Source organism: Silurus meridionalis, chromosome 20 (assembly GCF_014805685.1).
Source record: "Silurus meridionalis isolate SWU-2019-XX chromosome 20, ASM1480568v1, whole genome shotgun sequence".
Classification (NCBI taxonomy): Eukaryota; Metazoa; Chordata; class Actinopteri; order Siluriformes; family Siluridae; genus Silurus; species Silurus meridionalis.
Genome location: NC_060903.1, coordinates 4,266,499 through 4,288,792, shown reverse-complemented (window position 1 = coordinate 4,288,792; position 22,294 = coordinate 4,266,499). Strand labels below are relative to the sequence as shown.

Below are 22,294 nucleotides of genomic sequence, written 5' to 3'. Positions count from 1 at the left end.
AGCAAAAAAAGATTTCCTGAAACCAATGTTGTCTTAATTAAATGACTAAAAAGAAGGTTTTACAGAGTAGGTTGCAATTGCTGAGGACATAGCAAATAATTCAGAGGACTTTCCTTAACACTTTATACAGCATCTGCAATGAACAAGTCAGATGATATAAGTTCCTCCTTGGAGATGAAAAGCAGTGCTGAGACCATCTTCTGGAACTGACAAGAAGATATAAGACTAAACTCAAATTTTCAAACACTCATTCTAGATCAGTACATTCTGGGAGGTGAGGCTAAACAAAGAATAAGTATTATATAATACATTTGTCTTTACAAATCTCCCTTTGGTCAAAGTATGACCACACAGGGTATATTACAAATTTATCAAAAGCGTCAGTGAAACACAGAAACACATCACTAACTGAACTAGAAATGTGGGTAGATGTTGTTGTTGGACAGTCAGTTAAAGCACTAAGAACAATAGTTACTAATTAATAATTGTAGTCAAGGTAATAGTAGTATCAGTAGTATTATTAATAGTATTACATTATTTACCATTTCTTTCATAATGACATTAGCAAATGAAAATATATACTGAACAGCAGGGTGGCAAACTTACATATTAATAAAACACATTGTGTACCAGATTTATTAGAAATTTAAAGTATATGTATTATTTAAATATACATTTAACGACAAAAAAAACCATACACATTCTTTTTATTTTATTTTCGATTATGTATGCACAGCTTTTTTTCTACATCATGTTTTCGATATCCTAAAAGGGAGTTTGCAGAGCTTCTTAAACTCATCTTTAGATGTCAGTAAGGTCAGGAGGGAAATCTTGGCAGTCGTGCAGGATTGTCAGGACAGTGTTGATCTCTAAAAGAGTTTGCCAACTTAAGCCAAAGTGGAATAAATAAGAGTCATATTTAAAACATAAAACAGCAAAAACTCCAACGAGTGAAGTTTAAAATGCACAATTTTTTAAGAAAAGGTTTGATAAATGTACACAATATTCTGTGAAGGACCATTCAGTTACTATTATACAAGATTATGCAGTAGATTATACTATTATAGAGCATTATACAGTATATTACTGCATACAGTATATTGTATTATACAGTATAATTTTGTTTTTGACTGTAGAAATCTTTCATATTACATCAAAACAATTGTTTAATGTGATGTTATTAAGATTCGGATTTGGCATAGTGGTTAGTATTTACCTTGTCTTATGAATTCCTTTTGTAATAACTAAAAAAATAAATATATCGGATCATCTGTGTTTGTTTAAATTTTTATAAAACATTCACTAGCAATTTAATCTGTAAGTCCGTCTCATTTGCTTCAAACCAGGCAAATTTTTTAAATTCTAGTCAATGACAATGGAATAGTCCACAAACTTTATAACAGGAGTCATTTATCAGAGGAAATACAGCAGAATTCAAGAAAAAACACCTTCTTTGAGAATTCAAGAGTTCCCTGTTGGTCTTGTGGATCAGTGATTTAAAAAGCACAAAGCAAACTTTAAATCCAAAAAAGTGAATGTAGGTTTATGTTGCTCGCTTTCTATGGAGTGATGTTATGGGACACTGAACAGCATTTAAACATCGTAATACATGTGTGTGTTTTCTTTGTTATTGGAAGGATTAGGGGACATTTTTTAGAAGGACGCCATTATCATTTAAACAAAAGATTTTTTTGAAAGAAAGTTTTGTCTGAGCTTCATTAGCGCCGGCCTCCCTCTGTGTCCAGAGCACTGCTGCCGTTTAGAGCAATTACTCCAGCAGTGAACAACTGTCAATCATTCTTAAAGTGGAAGGATTCCAATTAATAAACCTCTTAAGTCTTTTCCTTTTGCCCCTCTTCTTTTCCGTGTGCCAGAGCCGGACTGCTTGCTCGTCGAGACGCCTAGGCCAGAAAGATCAGGACCTCTTGCCGCTTGCTGGATGGGACGTTTTTCTTGTGCTTTAGATTGGGTTGCTTCAATAGCTTCAGAGTTGCTATTGTGTCTGCGGTGAGGTTAATGCTCGTTAACAGTGTGTAAGGGCTGAAGAAGGTGCCAGGAGAGCAAAAGAGCTCTGCTTGCTCTCTTCACTGTCATTCGTAGGGCTGAAGCTCAGAGGAAGAGATGTGAAGAGATGTGGACGGATTGAGAAGGAAAAGGTATGTTGGACAAGTTTTGAAAGAAAACTCAATTTTGTAATATTTGCAAATATTAAGATGGATTATATTTTTTGCTTTTGCTAAACATTTAACTAGAACAAACATTGCATTGCAATTAGATTGGTACCTTTTGTATTATTACACAAGCGGCACTGCTTTTTAACTTCCTTGACTCTGAAAATAGTAACCACTTGTTGAGAAGAGAAAGTTTTTTATTATTACTTTCAGATTTGTTTTGTTGTTGAAATATTAGAGGTATAGCTGTAATAATGCAGTAATTATAGAGTAGTATTAATTATATCTATATGTATTTGTGTGTTTTTTCTGAGATATTTAGACATTCAGGAATTCTAAAATAAAAAAATAAAAAATGAAACAAAAAATTATGTGCCAAATATTAAGATTTTTTTTACTATTAGTTAATTTTTTATTATTAGTTAGTTACTTAGTTAATTATTATTATAAATGCTTGAAATCAAGTATCCAATAAACTGCAGTACAGAGATGCAGCTATGTGAAGCTGAGAATGATTTAGATTATAAAAAAATGGCACTAAACCCCATACTCATATACCATGCACTGGGAAAATAACAAATAAACCAGACAGTGTAAAGAAGGAAAGAAAATTCTGTTTGTATAGAAACAGAAACTGGTGAAGCATATAAATGAAGGAAGGTGTCTATTTTAATTCAATTTTTGTATGAGAAATACAAAAGTTATGACTTGCAAGATGGAGAATATATCTCATATCTCATATCTATATGTCATCTCGGTTGAATCAGGAGTTAGAAAATTGAGCTGAAATTGCTCAATAACTTTATATACATGTGCAAACATTATCGCTCAATGGACTTTTGAATAAATTGGTGTCCTTGTATAAGGACATTCTAACCACCTAAAATGATTTATTAAAAACAGAAAGTCACCAAACAAACACTGTGCTTTATCTCCGCCGCTTGCATTCTCCATCACTTCTTCATTTTCCATATAACCTCACTGATAAACTCTTGTTTCTCTTCCAACAGGAACCACAGAAGCATCTCTTGGAAGATTCTTTTCTTTCTGGTTTTTGAACTACTTTAAAAAAAATTTCAATATTTAACAACTTTCCTTGGACGTGCACTCCAGACCTCGAATGCATTTGTCTCTGGATACCATAAACATGGCGGACGATGGCTACCTCTCGTCAGACAACTACCACGACCTGGGCAAAGGAGGCGTATCGGCGATGAGTGGGCGCTTGCACAGCATCGATGTCATTCTGGGCTTCAGTAAAGAACAGGACCCTTTGCTTAACCCTGGGGGACCTGCCATGGGCCATAAAGGTGATGAAGATGTACTGGTGGAACAGGGGAAACAGGTGACCCCTGACCCCTATGCTCACCTGCCCAGCATGTCTAACAATGTTCATCAGGCCATCTATCATGGTGAGAAAATAATGTTTAATCATAGGCATTTAGAATTTGATCGATACTTTGAATACAACATGCTTTATATAAAAAATGTATTCCATAGTGGAGTCTAATGTCGATTTATGCACTATTTATGAAGTACATTATTTTTTCTAAGATCTGACAACCGTCCAATTAAAAAAATCAATTCCCCTTCAAAAATTGAAGAAATTTGTGGCATGCACTGTTTAAATCTCAAACGCTGAAAGTTTATTGTCCCATTTTAATGTGAACCTTGAAACACAGCCAAGATGAAACCAGCAAAACAAAGCTTGAAAATCTTTTTCTTTTAAAGCATATTTACTTGTACGTTTAACCTGCACTGATTGCAATATAAAAATACTGAATAGATCAAGAATACACTCAAATTGGAAGAAAATATTAGCCTACACCAAACAACCCTTAACTTATTACAATGGCATTTCACAAGGAGTGAAAAATATTAAACAGTAAATCTGATGTGAAAAAAATAGGCAAGCATAAGATCCTAAAGGACTTTAACCAGGGCTAAATTTTGATGGCTAGATGACCATCCAAGAACCTATGATAGAGCCAGAACTTAACATTGCTCATGGGGAGAGAAGGTTAGCATTTATAATTTAATCCCAAATAAAAGCTACTGCAGCACAATTTGATAAAAAATGTTACAGCTGTCTATAATTGAATGTTGCAACACAGTAAATAACAACTTGCTTCTTATTAGCTTTTTTAGCAGGAAAATTCACACCTTTCAAAAATGGTTCAAAGAACATAACAGAGAGTTTAAGGTGTTGACTTGGTTTTCAAAAATTTCCTGGATCTTATCTGTGAAATGTGTTGGACAAACAAGTCCGATTCATAGAGGCTCCGCCTCGCAATTTACAGGATTTAAAGGATCTGCTGCCAATGTCTTGAAGCCTGCAGAGGTCTTGTGGAGTTCATGCCTCGATGAGTCAGAGCTGTTTAGGCGGCACTACACTATATTAGGAAGGTGGTTTTAATGTTGTGGAGTGGTGTAACAACAAATCTGGTCATTCCCACAATTTATTAGAGATGGAATATATTTTGTTTACTCTATCAATTATAAAATATGCAAACTTAATCACTTAAAACAAAATTGAGATGGCTAATATATCTTATTTAACTGCTAATTTAAAACAACTTTATACATATAGGGAAGTTAAAGTTTAACATTGAGATGGGGGTCAAATTCATATTCATGTGAAATTCCAACACACCACTCATTATTAATTTTTCGTGAGATCAAATTGGCTAACAGGATCTAATCAACTAAACTTTGCATTAGGGAACATAACTGAATTCAGAGGCCACTAATCACAGAAAGAATCTTATCAAGAGTCACACCTGCCACTACCAGACCTGCACACTTACAGCAGATTGAAGCAATGATCTGATGGTAATCTTGACTAACTTAATTAGATTGATTTGTGTTCATCTCCTGCTACAACATGTGGCTGGCATTGCTCTGTATTTGTTTCTTAGAAAATAAAATTCTTTACTTTTGCCAAGCTGGTCTGTGTCATGTAGACAAACAGCTAAGAGGTTTTAAAACGCTTAGATTAACAGACAAGGCCACATGAGGTGTCGCAGGTTTAGCAGGTGACATCTGTTTGCCTGTTCAGGGATTAACTAAGGAGAACCATGCAGACAAGCAGGGAGATGTGAAGGAACTCATGAACTCATGTTTATTTAAAAAGAGTTTTGGGTTTAAATTAAATTATATGATGCTAAATTATGATGTTAGAACATGAGAGGGTGTGTGTTATTAGGTTAAAGGCATAAGTGGAAAGGCATTATGTCTAATACATTAATAATGAATTCTATTATTGTGTTGTGAACACCAAAAATATCAGTTTTATAAATGTAAAACTTAATTTATTTTTACATATTTTTTTAATCCCAGTGCAGAAGTCTTTAGGTGTTCTTTAGGTAGCCATGTTCTTGACTTGCAAAAGGGTCTCTTTCTGATCGGAATGATCGCCATTGTATACGATTTGACATTGAATTTCTCCTAATTGAATGAACCAAAGGGTGCTTCAGTCCTTAGAAGAATGTGTAATGCTAATTCTAATACTAACCTTATGATTTGGAGCACTAAACATTGTGCACACTACGCTAATCATTTAGCTTGTCTCTGCTAGTTTAGAAAATGCTAAAAAGGTTTAACAAATCATACAACAAACAAACATTAACCATCCAAATAAAATTTGTGGAACCCATTTTTCTAAGTGTGACTTTGATTTTTGCTTTCTTACCTGAATCTTCTTAACCCCCTTGCTAGTAAACATATACCACATGCATGGAATAAAGACTAATCCAGTCTTTTTGTTTTTGCAGATACAGAACTCTTCTCCAATGATAAGTGTGAAGCTGAAGTTGGGGACCTTCACCATCATGGTGTGGAGAGTGACAGCAGGTCTCCTGACCCTCTAGAAGATGACCAACCCAAGAAGAAACACCGTCGCAACCGGACAACCTTCACCACTTACCAACTGCATGAGCTTGAACGAGCTTTTGAGAAGTCACACTATCCTGATGTGTATAGTCGAGAAGAGCTGGCCATGAAGGTCAATCTCCCAGAAGTACGAGTGCAGGTATGATTGCAGTTCGGTGGTCATTAAGCACTCGGTTAATGTGGAGTAGGTTAACCAAACCTAGTATCTTGAGGTATGGTCCTAAACTGAAGACATAATTTGTCTAATTGGCAGTTTAGGAGTACCAATTCTGAAACCTCTACCTAGAGCTTTAGAGACTTTCTGTCCAGCATACCATTACTTTGTTTTACCTTCACCAAAGTTGATCTACCCTGATTTTTTTCTAGGTCTGGTTTCAGAATCGACGTGCAAAATGGCGGCGTCAGGAAAAAATGGACACTGGTAGCATGAAGCTTCATGACTCACCTATGCTGCCCTTCAACCGGCTTCCAATGCCTTCTAACGTGGGGCCAGTGAGCAACTCCATGCCCTTAGACCCCTGGTTATCCTCGCCCCTCTCCAGTGCCACTCCCATGCACAGTATCCCAGGATTCATGGGTCCATCCCAAAGCCTGCAGCCCACCTACCCAAGCCATTCGGGCTTCCTTAACTCAACTCCAGGCATTGTGCAGGGAATGCAGCCAATGCCTCCTCCACCATACCACTGTCCACCGGCCTTCAATGACAAGTATCCACTAGAGGACATGGACCGCAGCTCCAGCATTGCAGCTCTAAGAATGAAGGCCAAGGAACATATCCAATCCATGGACAAAACCTGGCAGCCCATGTGAATTGAGAATTGCTTTTTGTAAATATGTATGTTGTACTGTTTTATAGAAGCTGTTAGAACTGTGTGTAAGCAATACATTTTGCTAATCATGGTTTAAAACATAAAAAGACTTTTGAGGTTTAAAGTTTATAAAGCCATGGAAAAGAAAGGTAAACAGCTTATGAAAAAGGACTGCCACTGGATTAGAAGAGGTGGCTGAACTTTGTGCACTCTACAACCACTGACTATATAACAGCAAACAAAAGAATTCTACAATCAAGCTGGGTACTGGAAAAGGGTATAAACCTCTATGTGTTTCTTCTTTGGTCATTTCCAAGACTGTTAATTATGCTAAAGCTCAGGGATTTAGGTATCAAGATTGTGTTGGCAAGTATCTTGGGCAGTTGGACTGTGGTCAAGATTGCTATTGTAAAGTCTAAGCCAAGGTCTAAAAAAGGAACAAGTCAAAATCTATACAGAAAAAGAAATAAATAAATAAAATAATGAATATATATATATATATATATATATATATATATATATATATATATATATATATTTTTTTTTTTTTTTTTTTTTTTTTTTTTTGGCTACATTTAAATATTGATTTAATGGCTGGGCTGAGAAAAAAAATCGTTGCCCAAGACTTAGACATTGCAAGTATAATACAAAAAAAAAGATCTTAAGCCTTCAATACATAAAGGTCTCAAATGCAGACACATATACAAGACAAGACTCAAGTCCTACAGCTCTACTGTTAAAAATTGCATTATTAACTACTTTTACCTAAGAGAATGCTTGTCCTTATTTCACCCAGGTTAATGCTTGTCCCTAATTTTGGCATGCACTCCTTTTGGCTAGCATCTGGAACATGGATTGCTTTGGCTTTCTAAACAAAATGTCAATTATAGATAATGATGTAAGGTCTTTAGTATATCATGCATTTGAATGGTTGCTATATAGTAGGTATAAAACTGTTCATTGTTCGAGTTTGTGTAATCTGATTAAAACTGGAGCAGAGAGTAAACAATTTTAAAAACTACAGCATGATTACACACTAAAGTGTAAAGTTAGGAAGTATTCACAAGCACCCTGGAGTATTTTTATCCAGTCATACCTATCACCAGTGTTGCTTGGGCCTTGGTTTTGCCTGTACAACCACTGATTAAATGGCATTTTGTAGAAATGACCTAACTACCCCCAGAGCTTGCTGAAGGATATGAGGTCATTAGTCGATTGTCTAGCTGTCATAGCGAGTATGTGTAGGGATGTGAACGGAGAGTCGCTTAGTCTGGCACCACTCTCTATTCATTTGTTCCTCAGAATTATTGATCGCTGTCCTTTGTCTACAACTCAAAAATAAAAAGACAAGATCTGGACTAATAGGCATCACATCGGTTTAATGACCACAACGCAAAATGCAAAGATGTCAGCAAAGAGGGAATCCCAGAAACCAACCTTATGTTGCTTAATTAGACATTTTTTTAATTTTGCTTATAGCATCATTGTTACAAATTTGCCTTGGTGCTCCAAACCGATATTAAAGCACAGCTGCAAAAGTAATACTATATTTAATCATGGACAGTAAAGATCAATATTCTTTCTATTTTGCATTGTTTTATAAAATGAATGTCATTCAAACTATCTCACCTTTTTTATGCATCAACCGTGGTAATGTTGGTTTAACCACAAAAAGTTTTTTCCGTATTAAACGTAAAATATCTTTTTTGTGAAAAAAAAGAAGCAAGGAAATGACAAGCCAAAGATTATGGTCTTTTGTTAGTTATGTTAATTTGAAAAATGTAGACATTACCTGTTTGGATCTGTATGAATTATATAATTGCCTATGCTGTTTTGTTAACTGTCACTGTATTTTTTTCTCTTGTCATATTTTATCCTTAGGCATGTGAATACTTTGCACTAACAATCCAAATAAAGATAGTTGATCAAATGACATAACTTGGATCATCTTTGTAAAGATACAGTACTACTTGATTTCAAGGTATGAATTAACACAGAAGAAAAAAAAAACAGTCACTTTATTTGTTTAAGGCCCAGTGTTTAAAGCTAGCTATGTGTAACTTCTACCACTTCATCATTAGTCTGGGGTGATTGTGTAGTGACCTGTCCATGCCTGAGACCCAGCTGCCCCCTAACCCGTCTCCTCACTGATGCTGCTGGGTTGATGGATCCGATCCAGGCTGTTAGGGAGATGAGCCTCCGCTCCATCAGCCCTCTCCAGGGGACAGAGAAGGGAGGGGCAGAGACATGTGGAAGTAACAATATTCATGGTCTGATAAATTAGTGTGGGCTCACATGTCCAACAGGTTGGTCTATGCTGGGGAAAAAAATAAGTTATTCAATACCTCATGGAAAGTTACTCTATATTACACATGTTAAGTTTGCAAGTTACAGTTTTAATGCTTTGGGTTTTGATTGAATTTTTTACAATTGTGTGCATTTTAGCTGCATGGGAAATCCTCTGATGCATAAGTTAGAAGTTTTAAGACTAAATTTATTTACAAGAAAGTACTTTATTTATCTATGTTTACTCACTATCACCTTTAAAATAGGCTCCTGGCATTCCTGCCACCTCTGGCATGTGTCCTGGAAGTCTTCTTTTCAAAGCATGTCAAGCACCGACTGTGATTTTTTACGGATCTCCGCAATGGTGTCAAGACAGCGACCTTTGAGCTGGATCTTCATCTACGTGAGTGAGATTATGTTGTTTCCAGCAAGAAAAATTTACATGTGAGGACATCTCTGTGACAGGGTGTTCCAACTTGCTATCCATCATAAAATCGCAGATCTGGTAACGTACGTTTACAGAATAGCACCAGTTACACAATGACTTATGAAGGTCGGTGTTCCCTGTGACTATGCATGCAGCCTTGTGATGCCATCTTTTGGCGTGTTACAAAACTAGTCTCAAACCTTTTTGATACCACCTCACCCCCAGCATCACCCCCAGTACTGTACTCTGTCTACATGATATTAATATGAAAGTCGAGATACAAATGCATTCTGATTTACTGATTCATGTGTTGAAGATAAGATAAAAAATCTATACCACAACACTTCATTTAGGTTCTCAAATATGATTGGTTGACTGGTCAGAGGATGTTGATTAGTGCTCTATAACAGCAAGTCTGATAATAATTCCAGTGGTCAAATCCCAAGTCTACATTAAGGTACTTGTATAACACTACTACTATAATACTACTGATTAAAAACTGATAATATTGAACAGTTAACTGTATGTTAAATAACATTTATGTAAGGAGTCTCCAGTGTCAGCACTTTATAACAGTCAGGTTATCTGAAACTGGGGAGGGTTTGTGATTTCCACTAAACTATGTGGAGCTAACCGGGTTTACAGATGTACAACAATATTAAATGTAACTATGAACTAAAGCAAAATTATGATATACTCGTAATTAATAAACCTATTAGCAAATTGCTGTAGTATAACAGGAATAATAGACTAGAAATGATCAACAGATAAACCCCAAAGAGTGTTAATATAACTAAAGCCAGGTGCACACTGAGACTTTGGCCACGATTTGGTCGTTTGAGACAAATCTAGAAAAATCCTTAAAGATTCCTTTAATCCTATGCTAAAATCTGTAATCTTTAATCGCTGGTTTGGCATGTTTACCGACATGGCCATTTTTCCCACAGATTCTGGCAGTATCAGAAGATTTCAGAGTCTTTCCTGCAGTGTGACTTCTCCTCCAACGTCCGTCAAACCAAGAACCATTAGGAGCGCTGAACCTGATGATGCAATGAGCGCCACAACTTCGAACCACCTTATGAAACGTGTCAGGTGTACAGTACAGCAAGAAGAAAAACTGAGTTATGGAGGGAAAAGAAGTGTTTGTATGACGTTTTTATTATCATAGCATGTCATGAACAAAATTAACACCACAGATTGTTTTTCAGACTGTCGTAAAGTCTGACATTATGACAACTGAGATCCTACAGTGTGATATTAGGATCATGTTTGTACAGTCTGACAAGCAACAAGCGCAAAGGACTATAGAAATTACACAGTGTGCGCCTGGCGGTACATAAACACCAACACATTTCTTCCATCCTTATCCACATTAGCTGAAGCTCAGACTCCGATAAAGCACCTTACTTATATGAGACAAAGGGGTGTCGGTCAGGGCTTGTGAGGTAGACACAGACAACAGTACATTATGGCAGGGTGTAAACATGCAAGAGATTTAATCCACTGAGTAAAGACTTTACTCAGTGAATAGGAATTAGGAAGCAGGCTTGGGTCTACAAACCGTTAACCCAAACAGTTAATTTGGGTTTATGTAGACTTTTGACCTCGACTGTAATATGAACTATGAGTGGAAAAGCTAACAGGTGTTGAGTAGAGGGCATTGGTCAGAGCTTGTGAGACCGGTAGACACCGACAACAGTACATTATGAGTGTAAACAAGATGGAGATACAATGTTAAACAGACGATGTTAAAAAAACAACAGAAATAAAAACATTTACATTTGCATCTTTGCATCATTATGAGAATATGATTATGAAACTACAAAAAAACTACACTTTGTCTCTTTTGTTTATTCAGATGCTGGTCCGATTAGAATGGATAGCTTCCGAGTGTTGTTTGGAGGTTTGTACTTTTTTTTTGATTGTTTAAAAAGTCGATGCAAAAGAAACCTATGAAATGTAATGACGTCAGTAAAATTGTTTCTCAACTTTAGCATTTGTATGACACATACAGAATCTTTTTGCCTTTTCTGGAAGAAATCGGGCTGAAAGTGGTGTTAAGGTGACATGGAGAAATGAAAGGTGGACTGCAGGTACAGTGTCTGTGTCTGTGTACTTCAGCGATTAAATTCACAACTGAACGCTCAGGGACGAAAGAACTTTATTCTGAAATGTTTAGTTAAACCACAAGACAAAAACAAACCATCTAAAGAGTTCCTGTAAATTCTCTATGGAAGTAACGGGTGTAACATATTTTGTAATACACATCTTGACCATTAAAGATTCGTGGCGCTGTTCGCAGTACGATGCAGGTAATACGTACCATATGCAGTTCACCAAAAACTCACCATTGTAATCTGTGCGGTTGAATTTACATTGTTTAAGAAGAGTGTAGAAAATAGTTGAAATAAAAGCTACAAGCTAATAATAGTGAAAATGCCTGCCAAAAATTAAGTTGCATTGGCCGGGAATCGAACCCGGGCCTCCCGCGTGGCAGGCGAGAATTCTACCACTGAACCACCAATGCGTGTTAAATAGCCCTATTTTAGATCTATATCTAGTTTTCCATTCAGTCTCTACGGAAGTGTAAAACTACTTTTTTTTTCTTCTTCTTTCGGCTGCTCTCTTTAGTGGTCGCCACAGTGGATCATCCGTCTCCATACCCTCCTGTCTTCTACATCTGCCTCTTTCAAACCAACTACCTGATTGTCTTCCATCAGACCCTCACCACATCCATAAACCTTTACCTTGGCCTTCCTCTTTTCTTCCTTCCTGGCGGCTCCATCCTCAGCATTCTTCTACCGATATACCCCATGTCCCTTCTTTGCACATGTCCAAACCATCTCAATCTCGCCTCCCTGTCTACCTTGTCCCCAAAACGTCCTGCATGTGCGGTCCTTCTAATAAACTTGTTTCTAATCCTGTCCAACCTCGTTACTTCCAATGAAAATCTTCTCCCTACAACCTGCTACTTTTGAAAGACGAACTAAGGATTTTCAGCATAATACAGGCTTTTGCAAGAAATCCAATGTATTGTGCCGCTTGTACAAATTGTTTTGAGAATGCACTTACTGGTTTGCAAATCTTGTAATGCAGAACTGTAAAACTGTAATGCAGAAAAAGAAGCATCTCCCCGTCGGGGAATCGAACCCCGGTCTCCCGCGTGACAGGCGGGGATACTTACCACTATACTAACGAGGAGTGAGTGCATAGTTTCGGTATTTCTATATTTAAGTGGAATATAAATATGTTTTAATCTATAAAATATAAGTATTTTTGATATATTAATATGTTTTGATCAAAAGGAAATGTTTATGCTTTTATGGTGTGCACAAGTGACTAAATGATGTGGAGGTTGAACAGGTAGCTTTGAGATTTTCATTTCTGAACTAAGAAACGGATAAACCCAACAACGTGCTAAATAAGTACAAATGGTGTAGTGGTCAAATGCTGTAGTGGTCAAAACTACATTGCACTCGTATTAATTTATCACTGCCACAAACAGTTCAAATGTGTTTAATGGTTTAAAGAAGACACCGCGTCATAGTTTTCCCAAGCATTGGTGGTTCAGTGGTAGAATTCTCGCCTGCCACGCGGGAGGCCCGGGTTCGATTCCCGGCCAATGCAACTTGCTTTTTCCTTCTGTATGTCATTATATATCATTAGATAGATAGATACAACTTTATTGTCATTGCATAGTACAGGTACACAGCAACGAAATGCAGCTTGGCATCTACCAGAAGTGCAAAATGTAGCAGTCGTGCAAAAGTGTAGATAAATATCTAGCATATTTACAGTGCAGATAACTATCTAGCATATTTACAGCAAGTGGTATATATGAAAGTATATACAGTGAATAAATATAAAGACTATTTCAGTGCAGAGATGTGTGGACATTCAGGAGTACAGTGAATAAATATAAAGGCGTACAGTGATTAAGAAGAATGTGCAGAAATGAAAGGTTACAAGATCACAAGATTACATTATTTGCATAAATTAACATGACAATTTGTTTTTTTAGTATATTCAGCAACATCGTTTGTGTTATCTAATCATCTTAAATGTGCCTGCATCTGAATTCAAACATCAAGCAATCGAACTACCAGCATGTCAAAGTTAAAGGTCAACGTCATAACACTGCATGTAAAATAAAAAGCCCATATATCAAAGCCAATATTTTAAAGCTACCGTAACCAGACAGGTAACTGAAATAACACATTAACTGTATCTTGTTTCTGTGTTTTGCAATAACAATAATGTGGACCAACAAACTAGAATGTGACATTTCCTGTAGAAAAAGTGTGGTGCTTGACGGTGCAAAACTAGAAATGGTCCGAACTGTAAACGGAGTAAATGCTGCTATAACAGAAAGGCGTGAATATGTATAATTTTTACTTTAATAGTAGTACTAAGTCTAGCAATTTTCTGGTTTTGCCGATCCACACTACGCGTTTAACGTGTTAGTGTGAACTAAAATGGTGCGTTTTAGCGTGAAATAGCGACACCAAATGATACTGGCCACAATATATATTACACCCGTTCAAAGTTCTAATATTTCTTGCACCACGGACCAGTTTCACGCAAAACTATTTTTCCTCAAAGGGGGGAACTTCCTTAATAAAATCCAATTACTATAAAACTTTAGATCATGTATTTATGAATTTAATTATTATATATAACATACAAATGTAACTCAACTCACCATAATGCAGAATCAGTAAGAGCTTCATTTATCGATGCATAGAAGAAACATGCGACTGAAACCATTGCGGAAAATTGGCATAGGTGGAAGTTAGACTACCATAGAGAATGATTGGGAAAAGGTATCTGGAATTTTTAGCTACAAAATATTTTAGTGTAAGGCGAAACAGCGCCACAAAGCAATAGTGGCCAAAAAAAATATTACGTCCATCATAGATTAGAGAAGAATTAGTCATTGCACACAGGTACGATTAAAAGTTGTTTTTCTCACTTTTTTTATTGTTGTTCCTTGTTTATTGTCTTATACATTTAAATTTGACGAGGCCCTCGATTTAAAGAGATACCTTTATGCAAAGTACTGAGCAATACAGTACTCTCCAACTATACATGTTGCAGGAAGTGCTTCAGGTCTAAGCAGCACAATCAAAACCAAAGCACATTCAATTGAAAGAAAAAATGAAAAAAGAAATGCAAAGAGCATAACTTTTTTCCCATTGTGAATAGAAATAGTAAGAAAAGACATACATTATATCTAGTAAATATTATTGGGTGCTACAGGATATAAGAATCCCATTACATCTAAATTTTTGAAGAACCTTCAATCAGAGTGACACTGCTGAGTCAAAAAATTTACAAATGCTCAAATATATATATATATATATATATATATATATATATATATATATATATATATATATATATATATATAAATTTTTTTTATATGCACAGGCCTTTTAGTGTTATATTAAACATCAGAGTTGCACAAAATATGCATATAGGTAAATAGTGTGTATATTGTATGTATATATTATTAAACAAGGATTAAACAAGACGACAATGTTAAGATGCCACTGAAGTGCGGTTCCTTGTCTATTTACCGAAAAGCTTATCTAAAGAATTAATTACAACAAATTCATTTACTTCCTTCACTTATTTTTTACTTCCTGCATTATTTCAAGCGTTAGAGGTGAAAAAGCAACTTCTCAGAGGAGGCGTGCCCTACGCGCTTCGTGGGCTAATCTGATTGGATCGCTGCTCGACTAAGGAGCCAATGAGAGACAGACATCTGTTCAGCCACGCTTCTCTGAAACCAGCGATAAACCCCATGAGACCTGGCTGAGGTGGACAGTTCGCTGAAGGGGGGAAGAGTTAGCACGAAAGGCCGGTTCTGACTGACTGACGAGAAGCTAACAAAATGCAAAGATTTACATTGTTCGCGATATTTGCAGCTCTGGTGGCGTTTTCAGTCGACGCAACTGTGTACTTTAAAGAGCAATTCCTCGACGCCGGTAAGTTAAAATGCAATGCGGGGAAAACGCTGCGTGATGCTAACAGACAAGCAACTGAGCTCGCGCTGAAATTAGCAATTTATTTTAAAATGATAACAGGATATAATAGTACAATGCAGCACCAAAAGAAATCATGTTATCCGTAATAAAATTTTTAGCACATTATTATTATTATTATTATTATTATTATTCTTATTATTATTTCCTTCAAATAATTTTCTGTATGCTATTTCCTTAAAACGATTTTCTTTCCTTTACAATCACGCATCTGACAAAAGTTTGAGATTAAAGGATTTGTAGGGAAAAAATTAATATCATGGTTGTTTTGTTTTTTGTTGTTGTTTTTTAAGACATTGTCATGCTGGATTTCCCCCAAAACACTAATATTTTCAATCCTAAGTGATGAAGTGAAAGTAAAAAGTCAGACATTAGGATCCAAATCGAAAGTAAAGCGTTTAAAAAACAAAATGCTTTGGGCACATTTTTCAGAAGCAGGAAGTGTTTTGTAGATGCTTTTCATCTTTCCACAATAGTCAGGTGTTCGACTGGAAACCAGTCAGGACAGTGGTGTTACATTTCCTCAAAATGACATAGAAGTGTGTGTGTGTGTGTGTGTGTGTGTGTGTGTGTGTGTGTGTGTGTGAGATGTAGAGGGTTATCATGGTTATAGAGACCCCATTTATCTGCCACACAAACACGATTACCTCATTGATTTATTAGAGCAGATACTGATACCATACCGACTTTATTTGTTCGGTTATATGACCCGGTTTGGCCGGTATTGAGAAAATGTGGTGTGATCAGTCCAAAAATGTGGCACGATTGGTCACAAGGGCTTGTGGGTCTGCTGTATATTGCACAATTAATGTATGCCTTGCAACTCAAAGCACAAGGAAGTAACAAAACAAACCATTTATAATCCGAATCAATTGAGAAAACACGGCTTTTTTACAGCTTTGATTTGCAGTTTTGACTTCTGTGGCAAGTCACGGGTGCATATGTAAATATGCAAATGGAAACAAATGTAAGGTGCAAAGCTGATATATATATATATATATATATATATATATATATATATATATATATATATATATATATATATATATATATATATATATATATATATTTTTTTTTTTTTTTTTCCCCTTATTGAAATTTCGCAGATGGGTGGAAGAATCGGTGGGTGAACTCCGAGCACAAATCTGACTATGGACAGTTTAAACTTACTGCTGGAAACTTCTACGGCGATGCAGAGAAAGACAAAGGTAAATCCAACGAGGCGGCCCAAGTACACGAGTTCGATTCGTATATTCTGTTGTACTCACTATTGTTCGCAATTTTGTTGATGATTTCACTTTTTTATTTTAAGGTTTGCAAACCAGCCAGGATGCCCGCTTCTATGCTACCTCTGCCCGGTTCGAGCCTTTCAGCAACGAGGGCAAAAGCTTGGTAATCCAGTTCACCATAAAACACGAGCAGAAGATCGACTGTGGAGGCGGCTACGTCAAAGTCTTCCCTGCTGACCTCAATCAGGCCGATATGCATGGAGACTCACAGTACTATATCATGTTTGGTAGGTCTCGGGTATATATTTTATTTATTTATTTATTAATATTTGTTTTTTGTATCACCTTTTGAATTTGAGAATACATTTTTTTTGTTATTGTCTTAACAGGTCCAGATATCTGTGGTTACAGCACAAAAAAGGTCCACGTCATCTTTAACTACAAAGGCAAGAACCACCTTATTAAGAAGGATGTCAAGTGTAAAGTAAGTGGCACTTTATTTAATATACCGCTGTTCAGGTATTTGTTTATTATTGTAATTGTAAACACTGTTGTGATTTGTTTGTTGCAGGACGACGAGCTGACCCACCTCTACACCCTGATCCTGAACCCAGACCAGACCTACGAGGTGAAGATCGACAACGAGAAAGTGGAGTCTGGCTCCCTGGAGGAGGACTGGGACTTCCTGCCACCTAAGAAGATCAAGGACCCTGAAGCCAAGAAGCCAGAGGACTGGGACGACCGTGCCAAGATCGACGACGAGACAGACACCAAGCCTGAGGTATCACCCGGCACTGAATTCAATTAACTAATACCCATGAACGTAGCGCTTTCCACAGCTAACCACATCGACAGCACCTGTAGAAACACTTCTAGATAGAAGTGTCAAGTAAGTTATCTAGTTATTTTAATATGTAAAGACGGTCAGCCATTATTCGTTTGTATATTGAAACATATATGGAAGAGAGAGACAAATTTATGCAAAGTCTTCTTGAGATCCAGGTCTTCACTGTCGTGTGTTCGAGATTTTGTCACAAACATAAATTTATATACAGAATACAACTTTCCATGAAATGTAAACCATTAAACTAAAAAATGCACATTAGCTTATTTATATAGTTGAATATAAATGAGATTGGACGTACTGTAATTTTACATTTCTGTTACATAATGTTGTACTTGTATTTTATTGAGTACACCTTTCAAATTTTTTAGGACTGGGACAAATCTGAGAATATTCCAGATCCTGATGCTAAGAAGCCTGAAGACTGGGATGAGGATATGGATGGTGAATGGGAGCCTCCCATGATCCCCAACCCTGAGTACAAGGTATATAGTCTTCTTGCATTTCTGCATGTTTTTTTTTTTTTTTTCCTTTGAGTAATTCTTCTTGTTTCGTTTGACTTTTTGATACTCCTCGAATTATTCTATGTTCATTAATGTGACTGCTGAACGTTTTACCATGTTCATATGCAGAAGTGCACATAGTGAAGAGGTAGCCCTTGCTATAGAGCATAAAGGTCCTTGATGAGCAGCTGGATTTGTTTTATCTATATAATTCTTTAAACCCAGCCTTGAACCAGAACCACAGCAAAATATACAACATCAAATGAAATGCACTTTTGGAGTTTTGGCTCCGGGTAGGAGGAGCTGGATCAGTTCTGACTTGACCCTCATGGACCGTTGGTTCTGCTTTTAGGAGTATTTTTGGGATGTTTTATTTAATAATAATAAAAGCTTTTTTTATACACAATTTAATACAAATTGGTGCAGTGAAGCAAATGATTGCTTCATTTGATTCCAAGGTGTTTTCATCTTGCTTAAACGAGGATTTAAATAAAAGTCTTGACTCTTATCTTTAGTAGCCGTGTATATCTAATACTGTTCGTGCATGACCTCAAGCAAATCCAGTAGTGTTCACTACAAAGCTTAGATTAAGTGTGAGAATAAAGCAGGTTAAGAACTTTAGATGCTGTTACTGTTACATGTGTGTTGATTCCAGCCCATTTTGCTGTTCTTCACTGTAAATCATTTCATCCTGCAGGGAGAGTGGAAACCCAAGCAGATCGATAACCCCAACTACAAAGGAGTCTGGGTGCACCCTGAAATCGACAACCCTGAGTATAGCCCTGATTCCGAGATCTACAAGTTTGGAAATATTGGAGTTATTGGTCTGGATCTGTGGCAGGTCTGTTGTGCTACTTAGGAATGATTTTAGTTCTTACCTGCGACCACTAAAATGCGGGTCATGCTTGAAAAACAAGATGTTCTAGTTACCCTAACATGATTTGTAAACCCATTTTAATACCAGGTTAAATCTGGGACCATTTTTGACAACTTCCTGATCGGTGACGATGTGAAAGAAGCAGAGGAATTCGGAAAAGAAACTTGGGGCGTCACTAAGGTAACGTCATCCATTTGATTTAAGGACATGTTGTTGTATAAGGAAAGCTTGGGACATTTTGCTCAAAATATTGATCTCTCCCTCCACCACAGGGTCCAGAGAAGAAAATGAAGGACGAGCAAGATGAACAGAAACGCAAAGAGGAAGAAGAAAAGAACAAGGAGCAGGAGACGGCAACAGAAGACGATGGAGACGACGACGATGATGATGAGGAAGAGGGGGAGGAAGGGGAGGAAACAACAGAGGAGTCTGAGGGAGAGGGAGAGGAGGATGAGGTTCAGGCTAAAGATGAACTATAAACCACTATGCTTCCTCAGAGCATTTCACCAGGGATACGGCGGCTGGGCATCAGGTCAAAATGATGCCGATCGGAATGTGACAGTTTTTTTGCGTTTTATGCGGAACAGAAAGCAGAGTAGCAAATTTCTGATTTAGAATTTGATGTTTTGTTTTTGGGTGTTTTGTTTTATTTTACATATTGTTTTGGGGAGGGAGATGAGGTTAGGAAGCGGGTGAAGGGATTTGGGGGTTGAAATCTTTCATAAATCTTTTCCTTTTACTTGATAGGAAAAAAAAAGAAATCAGACTACTATGCCCAACAGATTTGTTTAATTGTTTCTTCGTCGTCTTCATTTCCGGAAGAGAAGTTACTGGTTCACAGCAGAGGAAGATTTCTACCAAGTGAAAGCCTGCAGTTGATTATATTACGATGAATCTTCCAACAGGGCTTCTTTCTACCAGTCATTCTGTGACTTCCACATTTTCTCTTTGGCACTGATTTTGTTTTGTACCACAATGTTTTCTGTTTCTAACTAAGAAGTTGAATGTGATTCACTCGTTCCAGCTCTATTTATTTAACACCGTTCTCCTGAGTAATTTGACCCACAACACAATTTTTTTACACACTGTGAAAATAGTGACCAACATACCCAGGAAAAACTGTTTAATGAGTCTTCGCTTGAAGGTTCTCAAAGCAGAGACCTGTATTTCCGATGTCAAATAAATGAGACCTTAAAGTCATGGTACTTCAGGGTCCCTTTGCTAAATCATCAGTTGTGTGTCTGTGATGCCAATACTTTTAATAAAAGAATTTATTAATGATCTTTGATCTATGTCTCATTTGCATAATGTCATGTTTTTTTTAAATGCCCCAGTTTGCATCAATCAGTCATAAGCTAAAACCACCTGCCTAATCTTGTGCAGTTCCAAGGCTGTGTGCTGTTGAGGCATGAACTCCACGACCCCTGAAGAATGTGCTATGGTATCTGGCACCAAGATGTTCACAGCATATTAAGTTGTGAGGTGGAGCTTCCACTGATTGGGCTTGTTTGTCCAGCATGTGACAAAGATGCTTGAAAGTTAGGGAATTTAGACCCAGAGTCGACCCCTTGAATTCTTTGTCATGTTTCAGAACCATTTTTACAGTGTGGTAGGGAGCATTAGCATCGTTAATGTGTTGGTAAGTTACACACACTTAGCTGGCCAGTTACATGATGTAAAAGGGAATGTGATTCATCAAATCAGACCACTTTCTTACTTTGTTTTATGGTCTAGTTCTTATGCTCATATGAGAATTGCAAGATAATTTAATAGTGTACAGGGGTCAGCATGGGTAGTTTGACCGTTCTGTAGTTATGCACACTCCCACAGCAAGCTGTAATGCACTGTTATGACACCTTTAAAAAAAAAATCAAAGCCAGAATGAACTTTTTAAGGTGTTTTTTACAGTAGCAGATGGGCTAACCTTAGCTCAACCTGCACATTAATGATCATTGGCTGCTTAGAACTCCATCCCATGTTCCCCGGTTATTCTTCATTGGACCACTTTTGGTAGGTACTAAACACTACATACCAACAAGACCTGGAGAAGCCTCTGACCCAGTCGTCCATCACAATTTAGAACAAGTTCCTCACATCCTTGTGCGTTCCGATTTTTCCTGCTTCCAACACGTCAGTTCCAAGAACGGACTTCACACCTCAGTTGTCAATGTAAAGAGATAATCAATGTTATTGACTTTACTTCTTACTTACTTACTACTTGAATAATGTCACTGTTTTGCATTATGCAAACACTATGAATTACTACTGTACAATAGTTTTTACTACCAACCCTTGACACAAGATGGAGACATTTCAAGTAAAATATAGAACTCACCAAAAACAAATCCAGTTTTGGTTATGTTTTTAAGGATTTTAGTTTTAGATGCCTCAAATATTCGCAAAGTTTGACTATGAATAATTTTCAGCTGAAAGAATAAATAGGGCTCTATGGCTGGACTGTGATAGAAAGCTTGTCATGGTACAGTTAAGAAAAATGTGCATCAATTACACAATCTTCCTTCCTTATTACTACACATTAGAGTAAAAAAAAAAAAAAAAAATATATATATATATATATATATATATATATATATACAGTTTTTAACCCTAAGAACAAAACAAAGAGGACAATAAATGTAATTTATAACCACAAGATATTTATCATATAAAGTTTCACAAATTCACTATCCCAAGTAATTGTTCTAAAAGTTCATCTCTCTTTCTAAATGCAAAATAAACACCTTCCTTATTTCACTCTGAAATCATTTATGTTGCAAACTTTTAGATAAACTTATAGGAACCTATAAAACTTCTGGTTTGTCATGTGACCTTTTGGTTCTTGATCTGAGTAAAGGGGTTGCACATATTTATGCACATGCAGCTTAAATATATAATAAGTATATACTTTAAATGAGTTAATAATGCAAATTAAAGTTTTTCCACCTATATGACACAATGCGGTATCTTGTGTATACAAGAAAACTACTTTTAAAATTATTATATCAATAATACATGTGAAATAATACATTGTAAACTGCATTTTGTAATACGTTTTGTTTAAATGTTATGTGCATTCATTATAAAAATAGGTTTGGACAAAGAAAGGTAGATTTAAAAAGAAAAAGAGTGTATAAAAAAACTATTATAACTTACTGATGCTCAAACATTCAACGAAAGTATTCTAAAATAACAACGAGTTAATGTTTATAA

General features: G+C 36.5%; 2 protein-coding genes and 3 non-coding genes across 5 annotated transcripts; 3 read left to right on the top strand and 2 right to left on the bottom strand.

The window, feature by feature from the left end:
- Nucleotides 1-1,850: 1,850 nt before the first annotated feature.
- Nucleotides 1,851-7,326, top strand: rx2 (retinal homeobox gene 2). The gene is made up of 4 exons (XM_046876838.1): nt 1,851-2,156; nt 3,182-3,583; nt 5,945-6,201; nt 6,429-7,326. The coding sequence occupies exons 2-4, from the start codon at nt 3,292-3,294 to the stop codon at nt 6,870-6,872; spliced, it is 993 nt and encodes a 330-aa protein (XP_046732794.1). The 5' UTR covers nt 1,851-2,156; nt 3,182-3,291; the 3' UTR covers nt 6,873-7,326.
- A 4,714-nt stretch (nt 7,327-12,040) lies between these two features.
- On the bottom strand, nt 12,041-12,111 carry trnag-gcc. The gene has a single exon. It is a non-coding gene; the product is annotated as a tRNA-Gly (tRNA).
- A 602-nt stretch (nt 12,112-12,713) lies between these two features.
- Nucleotides 12,714-12,785, bottom strand: trnad-guc. Its single transcript has one exon. It is a non-coding gene; the product is annotated as a tRNA-Asp (tRNA).
- Nucleotides 12,786-13,140: 355 nt separating this feature from the next.
- On the top strand, nt 13,141-13,211 carry trnag-gcc. The gene has a single exon. It is a non-coding gene; the product is annotated as a tRNA-Gly (tRNA).
- A 2,162-nt stretch (nt 13,212-15,373) lies between these two features.
- calr3b (calreticulin 3b) lies at nt 15,374-20,365 on the top strand. The gene is made up of 9 exons (XM_046876062.1): nt 15,374-15,574; nt 16,738-16,839; nt 16,944-17,147; nt 17,250-17,344; nt 17,432-17,641; nt 18,076-18,189; nt 18,905-19,048; nt 19,172-19,264; nt 19,357-20,365. Exons 1-9 carry the CDS (start codon nt 15,481-15,483, stop codon nt 19,561-19,563), a joined length of 1,263 nt encoding a protein of 420 aa, XP_046732018.1. The 5' UTR covers nt 15,374-15,480; the 3' UTR covers nt 19,564-20,365.
- Nucleotides 20,366-22,294: the final 1,929 nt, after the last annotated feature.

What these genes read in the sequence shown, in the direction of transcription:
- rx2 (XM_046876838.1), top strand. Translation starts at nt 3,292, where the DNA reads ATGCATTTGTCTCTGGATACCATAAACATGGCGGACGATGGCTACCTC. An exon ending in TCATCAGGCCATCTATCATG is followed by an intron (nt 3,584 to 5,944) that starts GTGAGAAAATAA and finishes TTGTTTTTGCAG; the next exon opens with ATACAGAACTCTTCTCCAAT. An exon ending in TCCCAGAAGTACGAGTGCAG is followed by an intron (nt 6,202 to 6,428) that starts GTATGATTGCAG and finishes ATTTTTTTCTAG; the next exon opens with GTCTGGTTTCAGAATCGACG.
- calr3b (XM_046876062.1), top strand. Translation starts at nt 15,481, where the DNA reads ATGCAAAGATTTACATTGTTCGCGATATTTGCAGCTCTGGTGGCGTTT. An exon ending in AGAAGGATGTCAAGTGTAAA is followed by an intron (nt 17,345 to 17,431) that starts GTAAGTGGCACT and finishes TGTTTGTTGCAG; the next exon opens with GACGACGAGCTGACCCACCT. An exon ending in TCCCCAACCCTGAGTACAAG is followed by an intron (nt 18,190 to 18,904) that starts GTATATAGTCTT and finishes TTCATCCTGCAG; the next exon opens with GGAGAGTGGAAACCCAAGCA.